This window comes from Heloderma suspectum, chromosome 13 (assembly GCF_057233095.1).
Source record: "Heloderma suspectum isolate Gila_16-S chromosome 13, 16-S_ref, whole genome shotgun sequence".
In the NCBI taxonomy this organism is placed as follows: domain Eukaryota; kingdom Metazoa; phylum Chordata; class Lepidosauria; order Squamata; family Helodermatidae; genus Heloderma; species Heloderma suspectum.
In genome coordinates this window covers 14,911,176-14,933,757 of record NC_139470.1, presented here as the reverse complement: position 1 = coordinate 14,933,757, position 22,582 = coordinate 14,911,176, and the positions used below count along the sequence as shown (strand labels likewise).

The 22,582-nt window shown below is 41.2% G+C and overlaps 2 protein-coding genes across 6 annotated transcripts in view; one reads left to right on the top strand and one right to left on the bottom strand.

The window, feature by feature from the left end:
* The window catches only part of PGAM5 (PGAM family member 5, mitochondrial serine/threonine protein phosphatase), a 45,573-nt gene extending 31,540 nt beyond the window's left edge, over positions 1-14,033 (top strand). For all 4 annotated transcript variants that reach the window (XR_014785819.1, XR_014785818.1, XR_014785817.1 and 1 more), the window contains one exon: positions 13,639-14,033. The gene's annotated coding sequence lies outside the window, so the exon portion shown is untranslated. The remainder of the gene's footprint in view (positions 1-13,638) is intronic.
* The window catches only part of ANKLE2 (ankyrin repeat and LEM domain containing 2), a 31,620-nt gene that overhangs the window by 7,086 nt on the left and 1,952 nt on the right, over positions 1-22,582 (bottom strand). For both annotated transcript variants that reach the window (XM_084820506.1, XM_084820505.1), the window contains exons 2-10: positions 17,123-17,563; positions 14,344-14,535; positions 13,841-14,034; positions 10,593-10,781; positions 8,837-8,959; positions 8,036-8,102; positions 7,131-7,312; positions 3,972-4,078; positions 1,307-1,500 (exon numbers count right to left, since the gene is read on the bottom strand). In XM_084820506.1, the coding sequence (XP_084676632.1) occupies positions 1,307-1,500; positions 3,972-4,078; positions 7,131-7,312; positions 8,036-8,102; positions 8,837-8,959; positions 10,593-10,781; positions 13,841-14,034; positions 14,344-14,535; positions 17,123-17,552 (1,678 nt within the window). In that variant the 5' untranslated portion in view covers positions 17,553-17,563. The remainder of the gene's footprint in view (positions 1-1,306; positions 1,501-3,971; positions 4,079-7,130; positions 7,313-8,035; positions 8,103-8,836; positions 8,960-10,592; positions 10,782-13,840; positions 14,035-14,343; positions 14,536-17,122; positions 17,564-22,582) is intronic.

Below are 22,582 nucleotides of genomic sequence, written 5' to 3'. Positions count from 1 at the left end.
TGAAATCCATTTTGGGATGAAGGTGTGACTTATAAAAAATTTAAATCAATGAAGGGATGAACATTCTCTCTGTGAAAAAGTTCACAGAAATGTAATTTATACTGTTCTGAATGGTGCTAATTTGTTCATCTCTACTACAAACCTGTGAAGAACAGTTTAAAACAGCAGTGGGCAATTGTCACCTCTGTGGCCTGCTGGCTCCAGGTGTAGTAGTGAGAATTTCAGTTGTTGTGTTTGTAGCCTTGAAGGCATGTTTTGAAAGACCAAGTAACAAGAAGAACAAAAACACCAGGCACATTTTATTTTCACATTTTCAAGGGATGAATTATGACTGAGCATTTGGGATGAAGAAATCAATTTGATCACCCCAATTAACAGGAAGGCTCAACTTACTTGATTTGTGCCCTGCCTTTCTACTAAGAAAAATGGAACTCAAGGCAGCTTATAATCACAAAGCTTGATTAAAACAATAAAATAAATGCATTAAAACACAATTAAAAACACAACAACAGAATAAAAACAATATCCAATCCAACAGACCCGCCTTCATGCCAAATAAATTCCATCTTAAATAAAAAGCCCTTTACCTGCAAGCAGAAAGACATCAGAGAAGGAGCAAACCTAGCCTTCCTCGGCAGGGAGTTCCACAGCCTTGGAGTAGCCACCGAGAAGTGGCTACTTTTTCACGTCGCCACTAAAAACACACCTCTGAAGGTCTTGAAAGAAGGGCCTCTGCCCAAAGATCTTAAAGCCCAGGCAGGCGCATATGGGAAAAGGCAGTCTTTCAGGTAGCTTCGTCCCAAGCTGTATATAGGGCTTTGTAAGTCATAACCACCACTCTGAGTTCTTCCTGGAAACAGACTGGGACCCAGTGAAGCTTTTGTAACAAGGGAGTCATGTGCTCCCTGTATCTGGCCCCGGTCAACAGAATGGCTGCAGCATTGTGGACCAGCTGTAGTTTCTCAACAGTTTTCGAAGGCAGCCACATGTAGAGCACATTACAGTAGTCCAAACAGGATGCAACAAAGACATGCATGACCATGGCCAGCTCAGACATCAACTTATGAAGATAGGCCCACCCCCAAGAGCCTGACATCACAATTTATGCATGTTCATTATTTGCAAATATGTGAACTAGCAGTGATACTCAAAGCTCATGCTTCTGAACGTCTGTATTAAACAACTAGCCTATTTCAAAACCTGAAAAACATTTCAGGAATTGAAGAGTCTGGAAAAGTGATCCATTCCAATACCAAACGTTATCATTTTCAACATCAATTTCTTAAAAAAAATGCTTTGCTTTTACCTGAAAGCTGTGGGGTTTTGTATCTGTTGTGGGTTTCATTCTCCCCTGTTTCTTGTTGAGCATTATCACTCATTTCCTGTTGACTCAGGTATTCTTCTAGCTTTTGTAAGCCCTCCTGGGAAGACAGATCAACAAAACAGCCCAGAAATTCCCAGTATTCAACCCACGGGAACCCCAGTTCATGAGCTAACTCCCTGCAATAAATAAAATAGAACGAATGATTTGTGAAGACATTGAATTAATTTGACAAGTTTACGAAAACATGTTTTTAATCAGCCAGCCCCAAAATTGTACATCAAGTGAAAAAATTATTTTAACTGAATTATGCAACAAGCACAACCACAGACTCAGTTTAATTTTTAATTAGTTACAATTTTCACATATAAAATCATCCTGTAGGATTTCCAGCTTGTTTTCTACTATTAAAGCACATAGGCATCAAGTGACAAAAAACTAATCTCAATATCAGCACCCTTTAACTCAAGAAATGCTATTTCTGCCCAATTGCACCTTTAAAGGAAATTAGATGCCTTAGCACATGAAATACGCTTTAATACAAAAACGAGTAAGTACTTCATGAGAAGACATAACAGTAATCCTTTCCAAAAATGTCCCCCAGTTTACTAGTCTTACTACTTACTTTTGCAACCCATTTATTTGGCACTTTAAAAATGTACATTGTACAAATAGGGCCCAGTGACAGTGAAAATGCAAAGAAATGGAGGCAATGGTGGTTTGGGCAAGGGTGTGTGTGTGTGTGGGGGGGGGGGTGATGGCGTCACAAATTCAGTGTGCTTGTGGGGAGATCTGTTCCAACATGGGAGTAACATGGCAGAAGGCATGAACATGCAATTGAAAAAAGAAGACAGGAGGTGGTTAAGACACAGCAAAGGGAGCTTAAGTGTTAGCGGGCTAGCAGCTTGGCACTGATACTGAAAATAGGGAGCCAGGGCAAAACACTGATATGAGGTGATTATTTTAGCAAAGAGGTTTCTGCCTTGAAGAGAGAAGGGGCCAAGGAGGAAGAAGCTACAGGAGAAAATACGTGACCACAGTAGAGTAGATACAACAAAGGTTGCACACTGTCTATGCAAGCACTGAGAAGGAGAAAGATTACACTGCACAATTCAGCATTCTGACAACCCCCAACATGCTTTTTCATAGCCCTTATGGTTGCAGAAATCAGCTCTTCTTGGCGCACTATTTCAATTTTAGCAAGAAGTATACACAATCCTGGATATATATGATAATCAGAACATGATCCAAGAATTTTAGTGAGGGAGAAGGATGAATACTAGAGTTGCAAAACAGGAAGAGGATTAGAAGTTTTGCCTTTGCAGTGTTATGGACACTAGACCTTATAGCATGGGTGGGGAAACCTGTGGCCCTCCAGATACTGATAGAATATAACTCCCGCCAGGCCTAGCCAGCATGGGCAATGGTCAGGGATGATAGGGGTTGTGGTGCAACAAACGGTTGGATTCAGGATCTTTCTTCCATGGATAGAAGGGCTCTACTCATGGAAGGTGCCTCCACCCGATTTTCAGAGATCCCCTCTGCACCACAGTTCACCTCATTCAGCAGGGTCCCCTGACCCTCTGTGTAGGATGTTCAGAGGGCTGAAAGGGAGGGGGTGGGGGGGAGGGGGTGGGGAATTTTGCTTCCACCAGGCCAGTTGCATACGCCTAAATCTGGACCCGACCCAACATCTGGAGACCCACAAGTTCCCCACCCCTGCCTCATGGGGAGTAAGAACTTAGTAGCTGTCAAGGATCAAATCACCATTGTCATGGAGATGCCTTCAAACAGGACGGAATGACAGACAACAGGGAAAGTAGCAAACATTTAAAGAATGAGGACCAAGACTCTTAGAGGTACGTTTGTGAGTAATCATCATCAACTGATCTCACTAAGTGGTCTTATCTTGATGGTAAGACAATGACCTGATTCGCACATGCGGGGATGCACTGCATGCAAGCTGCTTCTGCTTTCTATAAACAACCTCCAGTCAGGACAATCGGAGATTGTGAGCGGGTTTTGCAAACCAGTACCACTGGGTTCTTTAGGGGCTAAACAACTCGGCAGTTAAACCATGGTTTGTCGTTGGGTTAACTAACCACTGGGTTCACACATCATGTTCACAACCTTTGATCGTGCCGATTCAGTTTGTTTGCAGAAAACAGAAGTGGCTCGTGTCCCAGCAAATCGTGGGTTAATTAACCTATGATTTGGTGCTGTGATGTGTGAACTGGCCCATCAAGAATTTGATCAAGTATTCTCCCTTGCATAACTTGCTTGCGGACAAGCAGATCAAAAGAGGGGTGGGGGAAGGAGGAATCGGGAGCCCCACATACCTAGGGAATATTTTGAAGTCTTTCAGAATGGGGTGCAGGGGGGAAGCTTGTGTGAAGGTGAAGTTCACCATTAACTATCCCAGTATGATCAATCATGTTAACAGAGCAGAGTGTCACCTCCAATGTACTCACACAGGGGGACAGTTTGAGAGGAGCTGGAAACTCCCTCAGCCACCCCCTATGCTTCCCTACTGCAAGGCAGTTTGTTCCCATCCCGAAGCACATAGCAAGCTTGTCATCCCTTAGTACTGTTTAGACAGAACTATTTTCTGCCTGTTCCAATATTGTTTCATGCACTGAATCTGAAATACCTTCCAGCTCTTTCAACTCCCCTTTCCAGATCAGTTTTTCTGAGATTGTGAAAAAATCCTGCTCTTTCTCGAGGTGGAGTCTTCCAACGCCTGCGGAAGTCTTCTGCCTTTAAGGGGGGGGGGGGGGGAGGAATTCAACATCGTAGTTTTAGACTTGATCACAGATGCTGCTGCCTGGGGCTGATGAAAGTTGTAGTCCAAAGATCTGGGGGGCACTAGGCTGAGAAAGGCTGCTTTTGAGCAACCTGATCTTGTCCTTCCCTAAACATCTGAAATGAATATCTTCCTGAAGACCTAGAAACATCTAGCTCCCCCTCCTCCCCTAATTGGCTTAGCACCATTACTGATGCTACCTTTGCAGGGCAGTATCTGCTGCAGCACAGCTTCTTCCCAAGTTAAGAAGCTACCATCAGAAGCCTTGGGCCATGTGGGAGGAGCCCACAATGCAGCTACTTCCAACAGCAGTGTAACTCCAGTTTCTGAGAGGGGTTATGCTAGTATGGGAGGAGCTGTAACATCAGTTCCACCCCCCTAAATTACTCCTACAGCACCGGACTCCAGTAGTACATCTTCTATTTCTATTACCTACATTTTAAATTTAATCTATTTGAACAATTATACCATCTGTTGTATTTACTTGACCAATTAAAGCTTTTTATTTTGCTTTGTGAAATAACAGACGATATACATATACATACATACATACATATATATGGATCTTGACTCTGTTTTAATGGCATTTAATTTACTGTCTGTTATAGGACTCTCCTCATTTAACTATATATTTGGGAAGAGGTTTTATTTGATATAAAGATTGTTTTGCTCAAGGTATTTTATATCAACTTTTAAACATTTCTATATATTTGTTACCAGAGGTCTAGAATGCCATGTAAACATAAGGATGTCAGAAGTATGTATGCATATTTTATACTAAGAAACTATGGGTTCTTGAATTTTGACTGTTATGACCATTACTCTCCCCCAAATATCAATTCCATTTAGTATTTGGCTAGAAATGTGAACAAAAAATGTTCGTTGAAAAGAGCTAATGCATTCCAACTACCTTTTCCATAGCTGACACCTGAACTCTGCAATTATCTCCTTGAACGGTATTTTTCTGCTTACGATATGACATCGAAGAGCAATTAAATTCTCTACAACCCAATGAGGTCCTTGATTATATAGATAAAATGGAGGGCACTCTGGGGAGCTATTATTTTGTTAGTTGCAAAGAGCACTCAGACTGCAACGTCAGGTACACAAATTTAGTCATTTATAAACAAGCTTCCACTGTATTTTGAAGTCTACATAAAAATAAAAGAAATCTGGATCCAGTTGCAACAAAACCAAAATTTACAGATCACCGTATTGCGGTGGTTCCGGTCCTTCCTCTCCGGCAGGTACCAGAGGGTAGCACTGGGAGAGGAGGTTTTGGACCCGTGGCCACTTACTTGTGGGGTGCCACAGGGTTCCATCCTCTCCCCGATGCTATTTAACATCTATGTGAAGCCGCTGGGGGCTATCATCAGGAGGTTTGGGGTGCAGTGTCATCAATTTGCGGATGACACGCAGCTCTACCTCTCGTTTAAATCTTCACCAAGGTTGGCCGTAGAATCCCTGTCCAAATGTCTGGAGACGGTGAGTGGCTGGATGGGGAGGAATAGGCTGAAGCTGAACCCTGACAAGACCAAGGTACTTTTGGTGGGAGACAAGAGGAGGCTGGGGGATGTTAACCTGGTGTTGAATGGGGTATGGCTACCCTTGAAAGACCAGGTCCGCAGCCTGGGGGTCATTTTGGACTCCCAGCTGTCCATGGAGGCTCAGGTGTCAGCTGTGAGCTGGACAGCACTGTATCAACTCCATCTGATACGGCGGCTGCACCCCTTCCTTCCCAACCATCTGCTCCCATCGGTAGTACATGCCCTGGTCTCCTCTCGTTTAGACTACTGTAATGCGCTCTACGTGGGGTTACCCTTGAAGACGGTTCGGAAGCTGCAGCTGGTACAGAACGCGGCGGCTCGCCTGATTAAAGGCAGCCGCCGGCGAGATCACATCACTCCAGTGCTGAAGGAGTTGCACTGGTTACCAGTTGTTTTCCGGGCCAAATTCAAGGTGTTGGTTTTGACCTTTAAAATCCTATATGGTTCCGGCCCAGCCTATCTTAAGGAGTGCCTCCAGCAACACCAGACAGGCCGCTTAACAAGATCAGCCTCGGATGGCCTTCTCTCTGTCCCATCAGCCAGGACAGCTAGACTGGTGGGGACGAGGGAGAGGGCCTTTTCTGTGGTGGCCCCCACTCTGTGGAACTCCCTCCCTAGGGAACTCCGTCATGCCCCCTCTTTAATGAGCTTCCGTCGTGCATTAAAAACGTTGTTGTTCAGGCAGGCATTTGGGGTGGGTTAGGGTATTTTAGAAAATGTTTTTATTGTAGAATTTTATTGTTTTAAACTGTTTTTATTGTATGTTGTACATCGCCCAGAGTGGCTGGGTGACCAGCCAGATGGGCGATTAATAAATTTAATAATAATAATAATAATAATAATATAATCAAAGGTGGGCTGCAAGAGCACAGTGCCATCCCCCTACACACACTCAATACCTCCAACCCAGTTCCAGTGTTATCTGACAGATTCCAACCCAGGCCAATATAAAAGCAGGTACACTGCTAAACTCTATTTCAGAACACAGCTTTAATCAGGATTTTCAAAGGTCCAGGGCAGATGTAACAATTAACCAGGGTCAAGAGACCAGGAACGGATGGCTGATTTGTATACAAATTCCCGACCCATGCACATGAACATCATAAACCCAAGTTAAATTAATCCAGGTATGCTCCCTAAACGCACACCAAGGTCTCAGTTTTCACCAGGATTCATTTTAGCCCAGACTGAGAAGAGTCACCCCAAACCAATCCCAATTTGCATGTGATGAAGTTCTTTCCAATATTTGGATCAGAAGCAAACACACATCTGGGCTCCCAAATTTATAGGCAATCCCACAATCTGCTCCCACTCCTTACACCCTAGTTACATTGTATATTTGCACTCCTAAATTGAATTTAGGAGTGTACCTGGTTTCATTTTAACGTATGTTAGGGAGTGTTACAGGCAACACCAAAAGAGAAGAACTGGGCCAAATTTTCTTCTTGGCTTCCATTACCTTGGAAGGACTCATTGGGCCAGCATAAGCCCTCACAGTCAACACAGGCTCTTTGGGGCTGACAAAGTATCTGGGTAAACCAGCATGTGGGCTATCATCTGTCTGATCAGGTGACCAAGGTGGTCCAATCACAGGTGCTGAGGCATTATCTTCTGCTCTGAAGAGCGGTACATAATACTGACCTAAATTACAAATAATTGAAAGTGGTGTTAAGATTCTGGAACTGTGCAATACTTAAATACTGACCACGTTTTGTGCTTCCAAGTTCCAAACATTTATTTTTAATTTACTTTTTTAAAATTGACTAAACTCACTGCATAAACATGGTTAGTTCAATACTGGATCATTCAGTTTCTACACCAAGTACCCTCTCAGTTTTAGGATGCCGTCCAATGTGGATCACCAGCAGCCTCCGAACTCAGAGGCTGCCAAGTATCCAATGCAGGGCAGGAGGACAGCGGAGGCAATCTTCACCTCCATGCTTCAGTCACCTTGCATTTCTGCTGGACGGGCAATTTCACCCGTCTAGCTGTGGCACCTTGGAGGGGGAGGGAAGGAGGCTGGGGTGGCCACAGGATATGTCGTCTCGCAGCCACCCTCCTCTCCTCTCCTCCTTGCAAACATTTTCTGAGCACAAAGAGGTAGCTGGTGCAGTTCTCTCTGTGCAAGCTATGAGGCGGAGGGGGCACAGAGTGCAGTTTCCTGGCCCTGGTGTCAGAACATTATCTGAGGGGTATAGAATTGCTCCCTCTATCAACTTTATTTTACACCCCAGGACAGCACATGCCATTTACTCACAGCATCATCTATTAAAGGAAGTAACCTAATGAGACTGTTGTTTGACATTGCTTCTGCAGAATCTCTAAAGACAGCTGAGATTAAACATGGACATTCTAAATACAAACCTTCCAAACATTCCCTGATTTTATTTTTCAGATCCGCAGATTTATTTTTGCTCCTTTCACAAATTACCTGTTAGAAAAAGCATATAAGCATTCGTTTAAAAACACAGAAGCCTCACATTTTGAACTTATCTATGCATCTGGCAGAGAGAATAGACAGCACTTCCACACTTCCACAGTCAAGTCAACATCTTTCCTACACTGAATGTTTTAGTAATTCACTAGTCTAAAAATTAAATAGTTGTGCATTCTCACCTACACTTAGGAGCAAGATAGCTTTCTAATAAAAACAAAAATTTGCTTTGGACTGTCACTTGTTAGAACTGGCTACTTTCCATTCTGTCTCAGAGCCCATTTGCATACTTGCCAAACAGATTGTCATTGTGGATACCTAACCACTTCTGCTTGTGGCAAACAATAAGAGTAGATTCCCAAGGTCTGTTTGCTGTGGCTGTGTTCTGCCAACCCAGACAGACAAACATGCCTATCTCCATGACCCATTGCCAAGCTCATATATTTCTTGTAACATCAGAAGCATTCCCTTCTTTCCTTCCCTTTCATATCAGGAAATTCCTTATTCCAGCGGCAAGAATTATAGCAGCTACCATACTTCAACTCACACCAACTTTACTACCGTAGTCTTATGAAGTCAGTTCAGATTCTGTTAGAATGACCTCAAATGTTTTTAGGGAGCCTTTGGTCAGGTCACATTGCAGAAAATTACCACGGTGGGGAACTAAGGTAAAGGACCATCCTGTTTAGATGAAATCAAGGTAGCCAAAACGTGTTTTAAGGACAACTTACTTCTGCCGGAGTTTGATCATACTTGTTCCTTGGATTCTTTACAATATCTGGATGTGAAGCAAGGACACTAACTACATCTGAGTTCCCAAATTTGCAGGCAAAATGCAGCGGCGTATCAAATCCCTACAAAAAGAAAATGTGTCAAAGTTTTCATATTCCAGAGTATCATTTCCACCATAAGGATTTATGTGCATTTGGAAATGCCTGTCCACGTGTTGCTTTGCTTTCAGGGTTTTATTTTATTTTTATTTACTGAAATAAATTTACTGGTTACTTTTAGGCCACTTTTAAAGGTAAAACCCTGTCAAGGCGGCATAGAAGATTAAAACTATATAAAACAGGTACAATTAAATTCAAATAAATACATATTTATTCAAAGTTCAATACCATTTCTAACTCGGGAGAGAACAGTAATGTACCTTAAGCTGCACACCCCCTTGACTGCAGGTAGAAATGAATAATTGAACCCAGACAGAATCCTGGAGGCCAAGTAATGGCGAACCCGCACCATGTGAAGTTCCTCACTTTCATGTATTAACCGCCCTGCCCACATCTAAATTAACAAATGGAATCACATGAACACCAATACTGCAGGAGCTCTGCTTGTTAACAAATTTGTTTCTGAGCTCATTTCAAGGTGCTGATTCTCAACTTTAAAGCTCTATACTGTCTGTGTCCTGGATACCTGAGGGGGTACCTACTCCCATATGTACCTTTCCAGTCACAGAAATCCAAAAACGAATCTCGGCTACAAGTGCTGCCTCCTTCACAGGCTAGTTGTCTTCAACCATTAAACAGTACTCTCAGTTGTCACACCACATTTCTGAAATTTGTTACCTCCTGAGATCCACCAGACTCAAGCACTTAGGTATTAATTTAGTAGACGTATATCCCGCTTTTTGACTAGAGTCCTCAGTGGCTTACGATATTTATAAAATACAACAGATGGTGGTGGTGGTGAGCACTTGGCCTTTTTAAATGAACTATTAAGAGCTTTCTTTTTAAGAAGGCTTTAACCTCCAAGCGTGATGAGGTTTAGTTTGGTTTGTATCATTCTCTTTGCTGTTAAGATAATGCTGCTGCTTTATTCTGTATACTTCCTTGGATATTTTAATGTATATTTTCTCCACTTTCAGAACTCACTGAGTCGAAAACTAGATTATAAATCCTCAAAGAAAAAGCCCCCTACAACCCCAATCCTAAAAATATTTATAATTTTTAAAATATATATAGCCTGCCTCACAACAGGCCTCCAAGCTGGTTGACAGTAAGAAAGTTATTTTGTGTTAAAGGTGGTGACCGGTGAAGGCATGGGCAGTGGGGGGCGGGGAGGAGAATAATGAATGGGGAAGGCAATAATGCCCACTCCCCAGTTTTTGGAGGTTGCTGCTGCTGCTGCAACTGCTCTGATTGTTAATACGGCAGCAAGTCACACTAATTTCAATCAGTACACTTCCAATTAAATATATTTAGAATAGCAGTCTGGCACATGGAATACACTGAGTTGAATCCAGACAAAATTAGTTGCACTTCTCCAAAGAAATCAATGGGACATATGCAACTAACTGGCTACAACCCTATACTCACTTAACTGGGAGTAAGTCCCATTGAACTCAATGGGGCTTACCTCTGACTAGAGATGTGTATGATTGCACTGCTATTCTGGATCTAATCCAATATGACATCATTTAAAAGTAAAAGGCTGGTGATATTCAGTATTAACAGCAAAAGTGCCCATGTGACACTGAAAACTCACCATTTTATCTGGTGTATTAAGATACAGGTCAACAATATATCTGATACGTTTCTGTAACATTATCATGTCATCATCCGGATACATCAGCCGCATAAATTCAGGCTTTTCTAAAGTGTCCAACAGCAAGCGGCAGATACCTGGTTGATTCTCTTTGGCTGCAACATGCACGACGTTGTATCTACAGCCTTCCTAAAAAGAAAAAAGAAAAAGACACAACATTCACACAAATATAAATGATTTGCTCCAGTTTATCAACCAAAGTGGAATATCCTTACTGCAGGAGTCATTATTTTTGTTAGATCTAAAAAAAGTCAAGATGCACAACAGAACTGGTTTTAAAAACCTGCATATTCCTACAATGTAATGCTATGCTAATGCTGCAAGCTTTATCCTGTCAATTAAATAGATCAACTAAAGCTTTCATTTTGTATAAACACAAATTTAAAATCAATAGCAAGATTCATCAACTAAGGCTGCAATCCTATACTCACTCACTCACTTACTTAAAAGTAAAGATGTATAGGATTGTGTTGTGTAAAACCTTCAGTCTGACAGTTCTATACTAGTAAGCTGACAGTGTTTAGACTCAAGTGAGCAAATCTATATCGAACATACCCGCTGTATCAGCATTATTCAGGGCTGTAAAAATGGAGTGGAAAAAATATAGGGTACTAGCAAAGTCCCACAACAGTATGCTCATGGAACAAACTTATCTCCTGTTAAAAAGGTGTGTCTACTGGATGACTAGCCCATCTCTTTAGTGGCTGCATGTTCACCTTCTACAGCTCAAGCATAGGAAGAAAACATTCTAGAGTTTAAGACACTTTCCTAAAGCAATCCTATAGATTATAAGACAATAAGAGCAAGACCGTGCTTTAACAGGACTCCTTTTTTGCAGAATGTTGTGTTTGCTGAATTCAATTCTGAAGTCTTTGTTTTCTGTCCTCATATACACAGAGACTGAAGTTAACCATTAACTTTAGCAGAAACAATTCTGGGCTAAACACAGTAAGCAACAGATCTTGCCAACACTTTATTCTGTTGTATTGTCTCTCATTGGCAAATGGCTTCCCTGTCCAGTTTTTTCTTATATTGTGTTTGCGTCTCAGTAGTATCCAAGTAGGCTTGTGTGCTTCTATAGCATTAAGTCTTACTCCCAGTTCTACAGTACCCAGACAGGAATACTATTATGTTTAGAAGTATTCCAGTAATCAAGTGGGGGGAAATCCTGTAAGTGACAGCCATCCTTCTTCCTCCCATCTATGAATACCTCCTCCCCCTCAATTCCACTTATGCCCTTGATTGTGAAAGCTCATGCTATAGTGCAGGGATGGGGAATGTGTGATCCTCCAGCTGTTGTCAGACTACAACTCCCATCATCCCTGACCATTTGTCATGCTGGTTGGGGCTGATGGGAGTTGGGAGTGCAACATCATGTGGAGGTCCACAAGTTTCCCACTCCTACTATAGTGCATCCTTAAGTTCACATATGACACTGATGTTAGCACTGCAATAGACTAATACAGCGAAATACTGGCATAAAACTGTGCTTTGGTCCCTGCATAAATTGACCATGACTAAGACCCAATGCAGACAGAACATTTCTCAACCTCTTAAACCATGGTTGGGAGCACCCTACAGAGGTTCATGCCTTCCCTCTCATGCAAATTCCCTCCTCCCTTCCTTTTCCAGCACTAGCCATAGCACTGCATCTGCAACCACCCAGCTTCATCTACAGGTTTCAAAGTATGATTTTTTTAAAAAAACTTGTAATCTTAGTGCAGATACAATGCCATACCATGACTCGTTTTGAAAAGGGAAGGCAGCAGGAATGCATGTGGCAGAAAAGAAAGGGGGAAGGGAAAGCGTGTGCAGTGTGCTCCCAAACAAAGTTAAGAGATTAAGCACGCAATCCTATTCAGATAGGAGGCCGCCTCCGAACCCGGAGGCGATCGCCTATCCAGTGCAGGGCAGGTGAAGCACGGAGGGGATCGTTCCCTCCATGCTTCTCCTGCCCTGCATTTGCAGCTAGACAGTCAATTTCAGATGTCCAGCTGCAGCAAGGCGGAGCAGGGGAGGAGGCTGCTGTACAACACACTGGATGTGTCATGCAGGCATTTCCACCCTCCCTGCCCCGGAACGCCCTCCAGGAACGCCCCTTTTCGGCCGCTCCGCACTCCTCTTGCAAGCGTGGAAGATGGAGCTGTTCTGCACTGCCTCCAAGGTAGTGCGGAAGCGGAGTGAGGTAAACCACATATCCTATGGCCGTCTAGCCACTGACTAGCGGCCATAGGATTGCTCTCTAAGTTACATTTGCACCAAGCCATATCTACAAAGAAAGGGGATATAGCTTCCAAAGAAAATATTGGTTGCAAAATTTGCAACAAATATGCACACACACCTAAACCATATGGTGACCCCTATCACAATGCACCAGTTCCTGAGACTTGACAATTTATGTTGAGCTCAGATCAGCAACATGGGATCGCATGATAAAGAAATCCAATAACTCACTGTAAACAGAATAGGGTCAAAAACATATGCACACATACCCATTTTAAATGTCAGATGAACTATTAATGTGGGTCAAAAGGACTCCAGAGAAAGCTGAGCCTCATGGGAGTCTATCTCAGCAAATACAACTACAACAGAAGAGGGTAACAATCCTTATGCATATTTATTTGGAAGCAAGTCCCACTGAATTAAGTAATGCTTAAGGGTTAGGCTACAGGAATGCCAGCAACTCAAGCAATCTAATGACACTTAGACAGAGCCCTGTTTTAATGTACTGCATTTATGTCCAATATTCCACAGACTGCTCAAGGTAGCTAACAACCAATGAAGAAACAGAAAAAGAAGGCACACCATTAAATCTAAAATGTCAAGTCTGCAAAAATACATACCAACAAATTGGCTTGGGTGTAAGTGAAGGGATTATTGAAGTAACAATGCACAAAATATTCAGACACACACATGTAAACTCTACTACAGGTTAAGGACTTGCTGGAACACTGTCCCTAAATTTAGATTTTTATTTTTTTTACAGGTCTCATTTTCAAGCTTCACCCCACCCCCAGGATTAGAAAGAAACCTGAGATGCCCAGCATGTCAAGGAGTTGCACAAAAGTCCTCTGGTGCCCATCTCTTGTGCAGTTGAGTTCTGGAGACATTTCCCTTGGTTACCGAGTCAGAAGGTGCAAAGGATTTGTCCATACTGCATCTGGGCAAAAGCTAAACTATTCTCTTACCTGCACAATTGTTGGGTTGTCTCCAGAGCCAATGAGATAGCGAGGATTACTCCAGATGAGTTCCAAGAATGCTGTTTCATCTCCTTTCTCAACAGCTTTTCGAAGTTTGGCAGTAAGATCCTGTGTACGAGGACTTTTATAACTGTTGGCTCTCTCTTTACTAACTGTTTCCATCTCTGGAGAGCACAAGCCATCTATCAAAATTAAAGTGGTGTTTTAGTCATGATGTGATTCTTGCTCTTGTAGGTGTCTGTCAAGTTCTCTTAAATGCATGCTTTCTATATATACAGACAGCAAATACTTCTGCATTAAGCTTAAAAGAATACTTCTGATCTTTTAACTTGTTCAGGTATTCATATGTTCCCTGTCATACTAAAGATCTCATGCTGTTTTTAAAAGCAAAAACATCTACGACAACACTGATGGTGTTGAGACTAAAGTACAATGGCCCCAATCCACAAAGCCACTTAAGTAGTTTGGAGCATATTTAAACCTCCACTTACCTCTGTGAAATACTGAACCTTTCACAGGAGACAAAGATAAGGACGGCTTGTTTGGAGATGGGAAATAATCACATATGCCTTTGGCAAATTTCTCTGCATCTTCCCTATTTGAGAAAGCTTTAAATCGAGAGCCTTTTATCATTTTAACAGCTTGCAAAGCTTCCTTTTTATCCTCATACACATGTACCCTCTCTGGAACAGAAAAAAAAACATTAAACCAAATTGATTTACCTCCATGGCAGCACTTGTCAAAGCCACACGAGTTCAACAAATCTGGCCATCTACTTTTGTTCCCGAACTATTTAACACTGTGGCAGCTTACATCAGAAAATACTTGAATAAATCTAAATAGGCTTGGTGAATTTTACTTTCAGGGAAGAGGCTGAATTCAGTCACTCCACATCCAATTGGAATTTTTCCAGGCCCTTCCATAGAAAGAGCAATGGTGAGTGGAGCTGCAGGGCCCTACTTTAACCATAAAAACTTGGCTTATGCTTTTGTCCGTGGAGGCTGGTGGCTCCAGTTTCAGAGAGGCAGTAATTCCATTCTGGTTTTTAGTTAGAACCAGCCAGAACTATAAAGGTGTTATCCAAGGCATTGAACCCACTTTGAGGAAAGGGTGCAGCACCTGGGATAACACCTTTAGAGTTCTAACTAAAACCCAGAATAGAATCACCGCCCCTCTGAAACTGGAGCCACCCAGCCTCCACTGACTGTTGTTACTAATCATCCACATCAAGGCTATGATGCAACCCTGAGTCCTTTTTCATCAGCATGCAAACAAATATCCTGTGGCAAGGGCAGGTCTGAAGAATTTCTTTTTAATGATTTCAATGTGATGTTGTCAAAAACCTTCCTTGTACATATTTATCACTGACTAAGACATTCCAGTTTGTTTAAACAGCACTACATCTAATAATGGGCCCTGTTCAGACATAACACGAAACCATGGTTTCCCACTATGAGAGCAAGCCTTAGACACATATGGTCCCCTCTCCTCTTTGCACTGCTGAAAAGAGATTGGAGGCATCTACTTATGCTTTGGCATTAACTCCACTTCCCTGTTACGTCTGAACTCATAGAACTGTGGTTCAGAAAACCCATGACCTGGTAGTTTGATCTTGGGTTTTTCTAACAAACCAGGGTTTAAAGTTTAAACAAATCACATCTCTCCAATTTTGGATGTAATGGGGAACTGTGTGTAACAGAAGCAAAAGCTTCCAATCTCCTGGGGGGGGGGGGGGCATGCAAGCCCACATTTTACGCAGCTCATTCATATAGCAGAAAACATGGTTTCCCATTATGGCTGAACTGGGCCACTGTTAATTTCTCCAGCCTAACAGATCAGGGTCACAGTTTTGGTGAATCAGGAACGTAATCAAACACCCCTAATACTCCGGCACCTTTTGAATTCTCAAACATATTCTAGTTTTACACAGAGGAGAAAAGAGGTCACAGAGGGCATCAAGCAATATTATAGAAAAACAATATATGTTGCATACTTATATAAAAATAGTAATCTGTTTTATTTTCCAGTACAAGACATGCTAAGTTCCAATGTATTAAACTCCTCTAAAAGTGGTATTGATCCTTGAAAAAGCAAAATTTCCATTCTATGCTGAATATTTATTACTTGGATGTGAAAAGAACTATATTCAACAAGTGTTTATTGTCAATTTTACCATTCTGGAACTATCTATGTACATATTAGTCAGCTGAAAAATCAGCACAAATATTTAAGACCCATCCCCTTCCTAGGATTTTTTGTTTTTGTTTTTTAGGAGACTGTTGGGACTTGATTCTTTCACCCAAGCTATGTTTACTTCAAGAATGCTTAAATTCTGACAAAATGTATAATTTTGCCTGCCTGTCCTCACTCCACAGCAGCCTTTCCCAACCTGGGTCCCTCCAGATCGGTAGGAAAGCTAGGGCAGAAGGACAACGAGGATAAAAATAAATCAAATGATGAATCAAAGGGTAAGAAATCAACCAGAAATAATTTAGAAAACAATCCCACCCAGAGTATTCTTTGCTACTATCAAAGTGCAGTCAAAGATTAATCAGACAATATCATGACAAATAAAGCTAATTCTTTGGTGAAGTTCAAAAATTCATGCATATCCAGTATTCTTGCAGAGCATTTAAAAACGTAGGTGTATTCTCTCAATGACTATATAAATAGCATTAGCCTCCTAAATACTTAATCTCAAAGCTTATCTCATATTAAGTGTGGATAGAACGGCAATCAGCCTTAAATATTTTGAGTCTGTCTCAAAAACTTATGTCATCCTCGGTTGTTAGGGATTTTGGTTCACAACACCACACATTCTCAGAGACAGCATTAGATTTTCTAATTCACATACTCCCAGGTTTGTAGTACCTACTGAAAGCTGCTTGATCAGAACTTCCTTTCAATTTACTTACAAATAAGAATATGCATGGTACTAACAAACACTTGAATACTAACCTTGCACATTAAAAAATATTTTAAAGTATTTTATTTTGAAAAAACCTACACGTGGAATTACATTAACAGGACATATGATAGAACACATAGTTCTATTCTTTTGTATTATTGTTAGCATTGTTTTGCTGAGTTTAACTGTTGTTAGCAACCTTGGACACTTTACGGATGGGAGGATATAAATGTTTTTAAACAAAGAGACATGAGCTACAATTACTAAAATGTTCCTCAGATAACAGGTTATTTTCCTGCAAGGCACCTACTCTAGCTTTGGCCTCTAACAGCACTACATTGCCAGAAGTGAAAATCAATTACCATTTCTTGCCAATATATCATCATAAACCGGACATACACCATAGTATAGCAGAGGCTCCTTAGATGGAGTCTGAGAACCTAGAGAGTCAACATCAGTCTTGTGCATTAGGGCTTCCTCTTCTGGTGGGTTCAAGCCCATACTGTACCCAAAATCACCATCCTCAGAGGAGCTTACGTGACCATTTTGATTCCTTAAAGGTTTTATTTCGGGTTGGCTGGAATCAACTGCACCAGTTCCAGGCACACCATTTAAAACAGGAGTTTCTGCCTCTAATCCTCCTTGCTGTTCAAATAACAACTGGGCCAATCTTTTTTCAAAAATTGATCTGGTGGTTAGTGTAATGGGCCCGCATTTCTGTCCAGCTTTGACAATTTCTTCTCTGAGCTCATCAGGAGTTAGCTGCTTTAATCGTGACAGTATGACATCCATGGTTACTGTCCCTGTAGAGAAAATAAACAAACATGAATCATCTATACTACAGTCAACCCAACACATTTTAGTACTGAGGGCTCAATATTCAAGAGAACTTCCCCCAAACAGTCAGCTCACTCTCATCCTAGATTAGGCAGATAAAAGGTAAAGGGGTAAACTGGGGCTGTGCAATTCCATGGTAAACTTTACGCCCCTGAAGGAGGACACAATCCTTGTATATGAACCCGTTCATTCATTAAGATCTTCCTTGGAGGTGCTTCGCTGAGTGCCCTCATGAGAGGTTTGATGGGCGGCAACTGGGGATAGGGTGTCCCGATTTTTGAACCCTCTCCCACACTATTAACTCAAATGAGAGCATGCTGCCTACTTAGCCTTTCATATTTCATTGATTGGGGAGAAACTGATACTTCACCTGCCTGGCCAGTCAAGACATGATAAACTAGAAGTGCCAGGGGAAAGGTTGCACCACCACTCCAGCACTCTCTTGTACTTATTTTGGGTGTTTAGCACACCTTTTAAGAACCCTTAGGTCTGCACAGATGGTTCAGGTACTCCATATGACAGTTGAAAGTACCTTATTAAGCCCAGGCCTAATGGTATGTCGCTGGGGATCACCAGTGGGTGAATGCTATTATATTCATGTACTGTTGTGGACTTTCTATAGGCATCTTGTTGGCTGCTGTGCTAACAGAAGGCTGGACTAGATAAGCCTTAGGTCTGACCTAGCACAGCTCTTCTTGTTCTTAAAAGCATTGTTAAAAGCAACCCCTGAGAATACCCTTTGCTACCAAAAAGTAATGAGGGAAAAATATATCAGCTGCCAAGATGCAGAGCTTAGCAGAGCTCCTTACTACAGGCTATCTCATGGTTGTTTATCTGGTAGTAATCACAGGGATAGCTGTATGTGATAGGGGAACCTTTTGCACACAAGCTGCTTCCGGTCATAACTTGTGTTTTCTTCATGAAGAGTAGACTGTAAAATGATGTGTGTTAACAATTATAGGGACCAGAATATCAGCATTTTCTAGTTTCAATCCCCACCCCCCAAAAAACAATTGGTCAATCAATAACCCTCATTTTAATGTGCTAACTGCTGAAACGAGCAAGAGGTACCATCAGAGATGCTGCTATGACTAATAAGTTTTACATAAATCCAGAAATTTAAAGCAAGCAGTGTTAAACCTCTAGGGTTAACTTTCTTTCCTAAACCCATTTGTAGAAGTCAGTATGAATGCAAAACCTATCAGTGAGCACCACTCTCCGCCACTGTGACATCCCTCACCACACTGACACAAGTCAATTACACTTAGTTACAGTCATCTCATGCTTTAGGGGATGGCAGAATTATATCCCCAGAGCTGTGAATAAATCTAAAAGTATGGATCAGAGACTATGCAGAATGTCAATAAACACAATTCTGTTAAGAGCAAAGATTCTTATTACTAAGAAGACTTTAGAACACATCCATTTCAATCACATACTGGGTAAAACTAAGTTTAAGCACGCTTTGTAATGGGAACACTTTATGCTCTCAACTTTAGGAATATTAACTAGCGATAAAGCCAAGTATTTGGTTATTAGCAATTTAGAGGAACAAAGCACTGACACAGAAAATCCAGTATTAAAGGGACTAGTTCCAAACCTTAGCAGCTGCCGCCCATTTTTGTAGTATTTTCCAATTGTTTCAAATTATAAAATCTAACAGAAATATTTAAAGTACCATTTTTTCATATACTGCTTGTATCAGTTACAGACAGAATTCAAATTTGTCATTCAACAAGAGCCTCTAGAAAACCTGTGTTGTCCAGAATTGGCACCATTTCCATAATTCTAGTTAAAGTGTTTTTTAGAAAAAATTATTAAGATTACTCAAAAGTCAAATTATGTTCAATGTGGCTTACTTTCTAGTAAGTGTGTTTTAAGATTGCAGCCTAAGGCAAGTTACCTTCTTGACAACATATTTCTAACTACATTCAGTAAGCCAGGGTTGGAGAACTTTCTTCTGTCAAGTGCCACATGCCAGCAATGGACAAAGTTACGGAGGCCAGTGGGTGGGGTTCGTGCCATTGAAGGACTATGCAGCTCTTGATGCGCTTCATGAATGAGGCAGGACAATACCTCATCTGGAAGTACCCTTGCTCTCTATGACACCCCATCTCTGCAGACCTCAAGAAACCAGGCCAAGAGCTGTACCTGCCCTGAACAAACGCCAAGATAGCATTTGAATTACCTGAAAAAACCCAAGCTGTCTGATAAGAAGTACTGGATGACAGTAGTTCAGAAGACTGTGTATTAGTTAACTGTAATGCATTAAGGAATGGATTCGGCTGCTTGGATATAAAGATAAGTCTCTTCCTATGATAAGCAAAATAATTCATTTCATGTACAAATCACAGTCCATACACTTAACACACTGAATCCTCAGTATTTATTGGAGTATGAAAGAGTAAATCAGACAAGCCCAATAACAGACGTCCTCAACCCCCTCTCCAAGTTTAGTGCAGCAGCATCTAATGTTAGCAGCAAGCATACTGAGCGTCATTTCAGATCTTAGTCATTAAGCATCTGGCATAAAGCTTTAGATCCACTTCTGCTTCTCTACTTAAAAATAGAATGAAACACAAGCAAGAATTCAACCATAAAAGGAAAACTAGAACCAAAGATTTGAAATAGAATAAGAGCACCGGATATATTCAAGAATTTAACCTATTGCCTCTGTTTTTTAGGACACAACAAGCTTACTGCTAATAAATAATTTCAAGCAGATTCATTACATATTAACATAGAAAGTAAACTGGCTTTCCTGGCATAAGATTGCCTTAAGAAACTCAAAGAAATAATTCAACTTGTGCCTAGTGTTCTGTTAGGAAGCCTAAAAAATTATTCCAAATAGTTAACTAACTAAAATCTTAGCCAACTTGAACCTGGTCAAAACTCCCTGGATTAGAGATAAGAAGTACATAAATCTGTATGCGAGACAGTCTGAAAGGCAAGGGAAAAACTGTTTTTAAATGGTCACCCAATTACAATTGTTCTCAATCCATATTGCTAGAAATCATTGTTGTAAAAGAGATTGCAAATGGCAGACTATCTTCCATGAAAAATAACTTGTCCAATTTTCTTCCAAAATGCATAGCCACAGAGGAATTTTGCAAGCATTGCAAAAAGCAATTACAAAACCCAAGTAGTATGGCTCCTGCCACATATGAACTGAGAATGCCCTAGAATGTCCACGGCCATATATAGTATTTTCTGTATTTAACAAATGTAACTCCTTGTCCTTTGGTTCTATGAATTTCCAGGGCAACTTAGAATTACAATCTTTAATTTTTTACAAAAAGTTACACACTAATAAAACAGCAGAGTTGTGATGAAAACTTTCCATAAAACTAAAAGGGTTTGGCAAATCAAAAGTATTCACCTGAATGAAAAAGTCGTAAGTTCAGTGCCAGGCCAAGCCTCTTGGGGAGGTCTCAACTTTTGTCCCCAAAAGTCTCTTTTTCTGATTCACTGATGACATTTTTATTATCTGGACTCATGGACAGGAGCCCCTGACAAAGTTCCACTAGGACTTCAATCATTTTCACCACACCATCAAGCTGAGCCTTGGACCAATCCAACCAACACATTCATTTTCTGGACACTACTGTGCAACTACATAATAAGCATAGAAGTACCACCATATATTGGAAACCTAGTGACCGCTACACATACATCATCTTACATGTTTCCAGCTTTCATTCAGAGCACACCACAAAATCGACCATCCTCAGCTAAGCCCTACAATACAACTGTATCTATTCAGACTCTGACAGAGGTTCACAATTTAAGGATTTAAATCAGGCATTCCTCAGACTACAATACAAAGTGAAAAAACACAACAATGCCAGACTAGTATCTAGGAACAGCCTACTAAAGGCAGACCCAGAAAAGAAAATACCAGAACACCATTTGTTGTCATCCACAGTTCCCAGCTAAAATATGTTAAGTCATTAAGGTGTCACAAGACTCTGTTTCATCTGGGGAGAGTGTTCCAAAGAAGGGGCACCACAACCAAAAAGACCCTTTCCCTGGTCTAGTCTGATGGTTGGAGTAGCCTGAGGAGCTTCATGTGATATCTTAATGATTGGGCAGGTTCATATGGGAGCGGATGTCCTTTAGAGGTTCTGTGAACAAATCACAGGAAATCTTCTCGAGTATTCAAATCGGTATTGAAAGGGTTCAATGAGCCAAGACATTTAATCAAAAGCACACTTTCCTGGAGTAAATCCCACTGAATTCTATGCTTAAACAGGCACAGAATCAGACTGTAGTATATACTGCTCACATAGATGTTTATTACTGTTCTACCAAACATAGTGACTGCTGGTACTAGGTACATTCAGCAACAGAAATCATCCTCCAGTCCAGGTACTGTACTCAGAGAGACATTTCAGTGCACCCCAAGGATAAAGAGGATTCATTTGTCTAATGGCCTCTCCCTCTCTCTCCCACTCACACACAAATTAATGGTAGGAAGTATTATGGAAGGCTCAACTAAAGACAGCATTTCAGTAAAACAGGGCAAAGGCTACAGCCCGCATAATAATTTTAAGACACAAGGAAAAGAAACATAGGAAAGGGAGGCTCAGATCTGAGCTAATATTAGGCTTAACATGCAAGGGAAAGGGAAGACCATGGAGGAAGAAAGGAACTCTTTCGGAACTTTAATAGATTTATCGTGGCATAAGCTTTGTGGACTACAGTCTTCTTCATCAGATGTGTTAAGGAATCTTTTGGAAAAGGTGTATATATGTGTCATTTACATACATGCTCACAGAGAAATAAAGGTAAGTGCTATAATGAGTGCCTGTGTGTGTGTGTGTGTGTGTGTGTAACTGTATGTCAATTGATGGTAACACTTCATGCATCTGACAAAGTAGATTCTGGCCCATAAAAGCTTATGCCACAATGAATGTCAGTCCTCAAGGCAGCCTTCCCCAACCTGGTGCACTCCAGATGTGTTGGACTACAACTCCTATCATCCC